Source organism: Papio anubis, chromosome 10, assembly GCF_008728515.1.
Source record: "Papio anubis isolate 15944 chromosome 10, Panubis1.0, whole genome shotgun sequence".
NCBI classification, from domain to species: Eukaryota; Metazoa; Chordata; class Mammalia; order Primates; family Cercopithecidae; genus Papio; species Papio anubis.
Window position 1 is genome coordinate 12,538,344 of NC_044985.1, and position 7,859 is coordinate 12,546,202.

At 47.6% G+C, this 7,859-nt stretch overlaps 1 protein-coding gene across 1 annotated transcript in view; it reads right to left on the bottom strand.

Moving 5' to 3' along the window:
• Positions 1-4,649, bottom strand: part of LOC101007610 (5-hydroxytryptamine receptor 5B) — a 33,587-nt gene extending 28,938 nt beyond the window's left edge. Inside the window, exon 1 of the mRNA XM_031651192.1 lies at positions 3,778-4,649. Within this exon, the coding sequence (XP_031507052.1) occupies positions 3,778-4,554 (777 nt within the window). The 5' untranslated portion in view covers positions 4,555-4,649. The remainder of the gene's footprint in view (positions 1-3,777) is intronic.
• Positions 4,650-7,859: the final 3,210 nt, after the last annotated feature.

A 7,859-nucleotide genomic window follows, 5' to 3' on the forward strand; every position in this document is an offset into this window, starting at 1 on the left:
CTGGATTCATTATAATATATTCATTAGTGTTATATTCATTTTTCCTCTAATTTTAAAAGAAATTAAAACATTTCTATGGGTCCCTAAAAGAATTCTGGTTCTAAATAGTATGACTACGCCTGATGGATAAGTAGGTCCCAGCATCAAATTGCACACAGAAGTAAAACAAGCAATAGCACAGAAAAGAGAGACAGAAAAAAAACAAAACAAAACAAAACAAAACAAAAAAACCCTTTTGATGTCACATTTTAAAAGCCAAAGAAATAATGTTTCTTCTTTTCTAAACAGTAAAGGGCAAAGGGCAGTAGGAAGTAATTGTAACCCATGGGGGTTGCTTTGGGGTGGGGAGCAGATTATACTGTACATGGGATGCTCAGAGTCTCAGTTTAACATGTTGAAAGAAAGGACACCAGAGCAGGAATTAAACTTGTCCCCTGACAGAAGCAGGCAAGGCTTTTGTGCTCAATTGTGTTCAGCTCTCCTGGAAAGGAGAGTTCACATGAATAGTTTTGAGATCCTGCTTCGTGGGACCCACCTTGACTGGGCTATGACTGCCTCATTCCTCTCAAACTGAGACACCCATGAGCAGAGGGGCAGGCCTCAGAAGTCAAGTCCCTGGAGACAGCATGGAGTAATGAAAACAGTGATTTTTTTTTCTTTTTTGAGTCAGAGTCTTGCTCTGTCATCAGGCTGGAGTGCAGTGGCACGATCTCGGCTCACTGCAACATTTGCCTCCCAGGTTCAAGGGATTCTCCAGCCTCAGCCTCCCGAGTAGCTGGGACTACAGGCGTGTGCCACCACGCCCAGTTAATTTTTGTATTTTTAGTAGAGATGGGGTTTCACCATGTTGGCCAAGATGGTCTTGATCTCTTGACCTCGTAATCTGCTTGCCTCGGCCTCTCAAAGTGTGGGATTACAGGCATGAGCCACCGCACCTGGCCAAAAACATTGATTCTTAGATCTGCTACAACCTTCAGCCTCTCTACCCAGTAACTGTGTGGTTTTGGATGAACTAGGTTTGTGGTGCCTTACCACAGTTTACTCTTGCAGTTTTCTCATCTGTAAAATGAGGGCCTTTTGGCAAAGACAGTGCTCACCAGATAGCCACATGCTCCGCTCCAATTCACTGCCAATGGCTGGCCAATGGTCTGCAAATAGTGGTGACATGTTTCCAGTTCAGGGTAAGGCAGTGAAAAGCTGGTATATCTCCATATGTAGCTCTTCTCCCACAGTATTTTGGGAAGGCAAATGTGCAAGACAGCATAGCTAAAAATGATAAGTGGCCCAAATTCATGAGAGACTGCCTGGAAGAGAGCTATGCAGGTGGGCCACCAGACCCACATTGAACTTTAAGTCAGAGAGAAATAAACTTCTGGTTTGGGGTTACATGTTACCACAGCAGGCCTTAGCTTATCCTGACTAATACAGACTTAATGCCAACTCTACTGAATTGTGAGAATGAAATGAAAGGGTGAATGTAAAGCATCAGAAATGTGTCTGGAAGAGACAATTCACTCAGTAAACATTTTTTTTTCCCTCTCAACTTTCAAAAACTGCATTTTGCCTCAAAGGATTAATCATTGCCCAAAAAGTACATTCTGATAAGACCCCTTTCTTATAATACTTTAGTGTTGGGACCTAGACACAGAATTCTGAAAAAGATGAAGGTTTTACACAGCCTTATCAACAGAGGCCTTCAAGCTTCATATAGGCTCCTGTTCCCTACAGAAAACAGTACAGACACTTTACAGAGCCTAAACTCAATCCAACTCATTTCCCCTGGAGTGTAGAAAGATGCAGGTGGGGGAAAGTAGAGAGAAAGTATTTCTGGCACAGTGTTCTACGCTTTTGTTTAGGTGTCTTGTTGCCAGAAGGCTTGCCAACATGGACTCAGGAACATTACCCAGAAGCTTGAGTGAGGGCCTACTGCGACCCAAAGCAGCAGCATGCAACTGAATACTACTCCATCTACAATCTCAGCATCCTGTGATTCGAGGCCCTTAGACATGACTTAGAACAATACTGCATGCTAGAGTAGTTGAGGCCCAAAGTGGGGAAGGGCTTACCCCAGGTCCTCCTGCTGGGAGTGGCTACATTTTAATACTTCCTCTGCCTCTCTGAGCTCTCTCTATCCACCAACGGACACTCCAGATTGGCCAGCCTCTCATCCAGTCACCTCTTCCTTATGTCACCTGCCTGAATGGGAGCTGTCAAAAATGAACACTAAAATAAGGCTTGGCAAGCTTTTCCGGCATCCATTTCACTGTAATTTCTCTAACTGCACATTGGATTGATGCAGCTATTAAAAGTCAGCCCTACCTTGGCAATCAGACAGAAAAGCTATAATCACCCCAGGCATTTCCAAGGGACCTTTCAAAGAACATCATTAATTCTGAATAAAGCTCTCCCTCACCAACACTTTCCAATTATAGTCTTGACATTCCTATTTTATGCTGCAAAATTCCTCTGCCATTTAATGAAGAAGAAAAAAGGCCTACTTTTAAAATCGCATGTATTTGTCTGGTAGCCTAAGTACCTGAGTTCATTTTCCAAAATTAAAACAAAACTAGCAACAAAAAACTTTCCTTGTTTTTTTTTCCTCTTCTATGCACTGCTTCCCTCCCCCATGTATTGTATCTGCAAAGGGCAATAAATCCTGTTAATCTAAAGGACTGGGAGCATGTTAATTCAAATACTTGAGACCCTCAAAAGAGAAAGTTGAGGCTTCCAGAGTGAGAAGGATGCTGAGCACCTATTAGATCCTGGCCAAAAGGCAGAAAGCTTCAGACAGAATAACAAATACGGTGAGAGAAGATCTGCCGATTGCAATTTTGCTCATCTCATTACATTTCTAGCATTGTCTTCCTGCTCCGTATGGATTGCCGGGCAATATCCTGTTGAACCCCTTCTTTCTCCAGCCAGTCTGCCACCCAGTGTATGCCAGCCACTATGCCAGGGGCTCTACATTCTTCATCTCACGTAATCCTCACCAAGAGCCCTATGAATGAGGAATGAACATGTTTAAAGATGAAGAAATGAGACCCACAGATATTAAGCAACTGTCCCAATGTCCCAAGCTGGGATTTGAATCCATGGTTCTCTTTCCTAAATCACTAGAGGATAGCTCTGGGGTTGAGATAAGAAAAGTAAAGTGACACCGATTATTATATTTTAAAATCCTCACTTTTCCCCTTGGCAGGGTGCTGGCTAATAAATAGAGTTGGGGAATAGTCTCTGAACTGCAGGGGATAGACTGGGGTACTGTAGAGACAGAAAATAAGGCGTGATTGGCCACAGGAATTTCTGCAAGACGAATTCCCAGTCCACTGCATCCCCTCTAGGTCTAGTTGGGACCAGGAAGTCGCGGCTGCAGGACTCACATGGACGGGGGCGTTTCAGGGGGAAAACAACAGATAGTGCAGGTAACAGGGTGTGCCCTCATCGCTACTGAGACAGGCTGAACCTACAAGCCCCACCGGCCATATCGTGCGCCGTGGGTCGGTGTCAGATCGAGCTCCCTAATGTGCAGATGGTGAAACCTTTTCCTCTGCGCGCACCAAGTACGCGGCTGGCGAAGCTCCCGATTGCGTGCCAGATGCGCCGGTGACTAGCCCCTCGGTGCACACTTCAGAAGAACTGAAGGCAAACTTTTCCTCGTGCGCCCCAGGTAGGCGCGCACTCCAATCGTACAAGCTTCCGCCCACTCTCCCATTCGTCAAGCTGCCTCCTTCTCTAGCAAACCCTTCCCCAAGCAACATTGCGCAGCCCACCCCTCACCTGCATGGTGGCCGGCAACGGCAGCACAACTCTCCCGCGGCGGCCGAAACGAAACTTGGCTGCCTTGTAGATCTTCCAGTAGACGAATAGCACCACGCCAAGCGGCAGGTAGAAGGCGCCGCAGGTGGAGAAGACGGCATAGGAGGGTTCCTGGCTCACCTGGCAGCACTGGAGCCGAGCGTCGTACACCTCGCCCCAACCAAAGAGCAGCGGCGTGAGGGCGATGAGCGCAGACAGCGCCCAGGTGAGCGCGATCATGAGCGCCGAGGCACGGCGGCGGGTGAGCAGCGTGTACTGCAGATGGCGCGTGATGGTCCAGTAGCGGTCCAGGGCGATGGCCGCCACGTTCCGGATGCTGGCCGTGCAGCACAGCACGTCGAAGGAGATCCACACGTGGCACAGGCTCCGGCCCAGTAGCCAACGTCGCCCGGTCGACAGCTCACTCACCAGGCTCAGTGGCATCACCAGCTCTGCCACTAGTACGTCCGAGACGGCCGTCGAGGCCACCAAGTTATGCGGCACGCGATGGAAGGCACGGACCCACAGGATGGTGACCAGAACCAGCAGGTTCCACAGGAAAGTGGCGGCGATCAGCAGCACTAGTAGCGTCACCACCAGCACCATGAAGACAGAGAAGGGCGGCTCCCGACCCGGCAGGACGGCATTACCCGGGGTCGAACTGAGTATCCCGCTCGGGCTTGGGCTACTGCTGCAGGTCTTGGGTCCTAGGGCAAGGGCAACGCTGGTGGTGGCCACTGAAAGGTTAGCGGCTTCCATGGCGCTGGGGGTCGCAGCTCCAGGGCAGGGAGCGCACGAGTCATCAGTGAGCTCAGCGTGGACCGGGCAGGTGGGGGCGTGGAGGGGGTACTGCCTGCTGGGGGAGGGTAGGAGAGGGGTCTAGGTCGTCCTACCCTGGTCCCTCCTGCGGGCAATAACCCACCTCTGGCACTTATGCCTGCAGTCCCCGTAGACCCTCTTTTCCAGTAGAAAGGGTAAAAGAGAGCAGGACCCCTCAGTCTAGCTCCCCCTCACCAGTCCCTCCCACCACCTCTCTTAGCGGTCCCGGGTGCCACCGACTGTCAGGGGGCTGGGAATCAGCGCGGCCGAGTGACCCAGCGCAGGTTGTGCTTGGAGAGTTGCCCCCTCCCCGACCCAGCGGCGGCGGGAGATGAGCTGCACCTGGAGAGGGCGGGGGTGGGCGGAAGCAGGCGGTGGCTGGAGAACCCACCAATAGGAGCCGGGCCTTCAACTCTGTCCCAGCTGGTTTCCCTGCCTCTGCGAAGCAGAGAAAATACTAACTGAGGTAGTCTCCGCGAAAGGTTTACAACTGGGGAGAAAGTTCCTTGCCATCACCTCCGCGGTCCCCTCGCACCTGCTGGTGGCGCGGTTTGACACTGGGAAACAAGGGTACCGCCCTGCCCCAGCCAGGGGCTTCTGGTTTCCTGTCATCTCGATTCTACCTATACCTGAAATAGGAAACCCAGGTATTGGAGTTTACAAAACAGAAGGCTCCTAAGCCCAGCCCCATCCTGCCGCTTCGTTTCCAGCAGTCCGCCCGGCGAGGGCTTGGTAGCGCCTTGAGAAGTTCACTCCCTGGCTCTGTGCGGAAAGAACGCGGCTCCTGAGCAATCTGGCGGAGATCTGGAAGAGGGACCCTTTATACCATCATCTTCGCCAACTCTAACCTCCCCCATCATGTCCCCACCTCCAACATACGCGCACTCTCCACCCAGCCCTGTCCTTTCAGTTTCTAACATTCCTGACTATATGTCTTCACATCCAGGTTCAAACTGGAGTTATTTTTGTTGAGCCTTGGGCAAAAGCAGGAGCCAATTAGAAAAGCGAAATTCCCCCAGCCTCTCACACTTAAAAAATACTTCAATCATTATTAACTCAATCTCATTCTGTTTTCCCGGGAGTAGAATAGAAACATAAAGAACACAGAGCCCAAACCGCCCCTTCTCTTGTCAAGGTGAGAAGGGTTAGACTTCAAGCAGGCTGACCTGGCTGGTGCCTGAATGACCTGAGAATGGGGGAGAAAGGGGCTATGAAACATACAAGGTGCAAACTCCAAGAAGCAGGTTTGGACTTGATCATGGAGAAAGCTGGAATTGAGAAGATTTTGAGAAAATTGACCTGATGAAGAGAATGTGTTAGAAGAAAAGGAATACCAGCCTTTGAAATATTTTATATCTCTCCATTTTATTGAACAAACATTATAATAAGAGCAAAGAATATTAGAAATGTAAAAACATGCATATTGCACTAGCCAGATGTATCACGTGCTTTTACTTTCATCTTTTGTCCCTATCCACATACTTTTTTTTTTTTTTTTTTTTTTTTTGTGACAGAGTCTCGCTCTGTCACCCAGGCTGGAGTGCAGTGGCTCACTGCAAGCTCCACCTTCCGGGGTCACGCCGTTCTCCTGCCTCAGCCTCCCTAGTAGCTGGGACTACAGGCGCCCGCCACCTCGCCCGGCTAGTTTTTTGTATTTTTTTTTAGTAGAGAGAGGGTTTCACCATGTTAGCCAGGATGGTCTCGACCTCCTGACCTCATGATCCTCCCGTCTCAGCCTCCCAGTATACTGATTTTTTAAAAAAAATTACAATTCGCAATTTTTTTCTCTTTTGGGTTTCTTTTCTTTTTTTGCATTTTTTTTTTTTTTTTTTTTCTGAGGTGGATTCTCCCTCTTTCACCCACGCTGGAGCGCAGTGGCGTCTTCTTGGCTCACTGCAACCTCTACCTCCTGGGTTCAAGTGATTCTCCTGCCTCAGTCACCCAAATAGCTGGGATTACAGCCATGCACCACCACGCTGGGCTAATAGTTGTGTTTTTAGTGGAGATGGGTTTCACCATGTTGTCCAGGCTGCTCTCAAACTCCTGACCTCAAGTGATCTGCCTATGTGGTCCCCCCAAAGTGCTGGGATTACAGGTGCACTGCCTGGGTTTGTTTTCTTGATATGTTTTCTCCCGAATTTAATTATGTAGTTAAAATATAGGAATGGTGTAACTGTTCTTTTTATGCATTTTCAAATTGTACCTCAGAAAAATTTAATGGTGTCAGTTTTCTTAGCCCTGGCTTTAGAGAAATAAAAAAGAAACGAACAGCCTTGCTAAAGCAAATTTTTATCACTAAAAACAGTGTTTAATTGGTGTATAATGATGTATTTTGATTGTTTTGATTTGCTTTTTTTTTTTTTTTTGAGGTAGAGTTTCACTCTTGTTGCCCAAACTGAAGTGCAATGGCGCGATCTTGGCTCACTGCAACCTCTGCCTCCCGAGTTCAAGCGATTCTCCTGCCTCAGCCTCCCGAGTAGCTGGGATTACAGGCGCACACAAACACGTCCAGCTGATTTTTGTATTTTTAGTAGAGACGGGGTTTCACCACATTGGCCAGGTTGGTCTCAAACTCCTGACCTCAAGTGATCGATCTGCCTTGGCCTCCTGAAGTGCTAGGATTACAGGCATGAGCCACCCTGTCTGGTTTGATTTGCATTTTTAATTGCTAAAAATGCTACATATTTCCATATGGTGTTTATTATCTATGTATTCTTGCGTAAAAGCTGTTTATTCACTTTAAACTACTTTCTAAAGGAATATGGGTGTTGATTGAATGACTATTTATCAACTTTAATGCATTTAGATAACATATTTTAATAAGTTTTTTGTCACATAATTTCTCTTTATTCCTCTTCGTGTTTATTACATTTTGTTGAATAAGTTTTTACATAATAAAACACATTAATTCTTGTCTCCATTAATATCTTCAACTTAGTAATCATAAATCACTTTCCTATCCTCCATTTGTGTTATTAAAGTTTATGACTAGATTAAAAGTGTAATTATTTGATCCACTTGAGGTGGTTGTTGAATGTAGCAGGAGATGGTGGCTTGGCCCTCTCACCTGCATGTTGTGTATAATCGTTTTTGTTTTGTTTTGTTTTGTTTTGTTTTTGAGACAGAGTCTTGCTCTGTCGCCTAGGCTGGAGTGCAGTGGTGCGATCTCGGCTCACTGCAAGCTCCGCCTCCCAGGTTCAAGCCATTCTCCTGCCTCAGCCTCCCACGTAGCTGGGACTACAGGA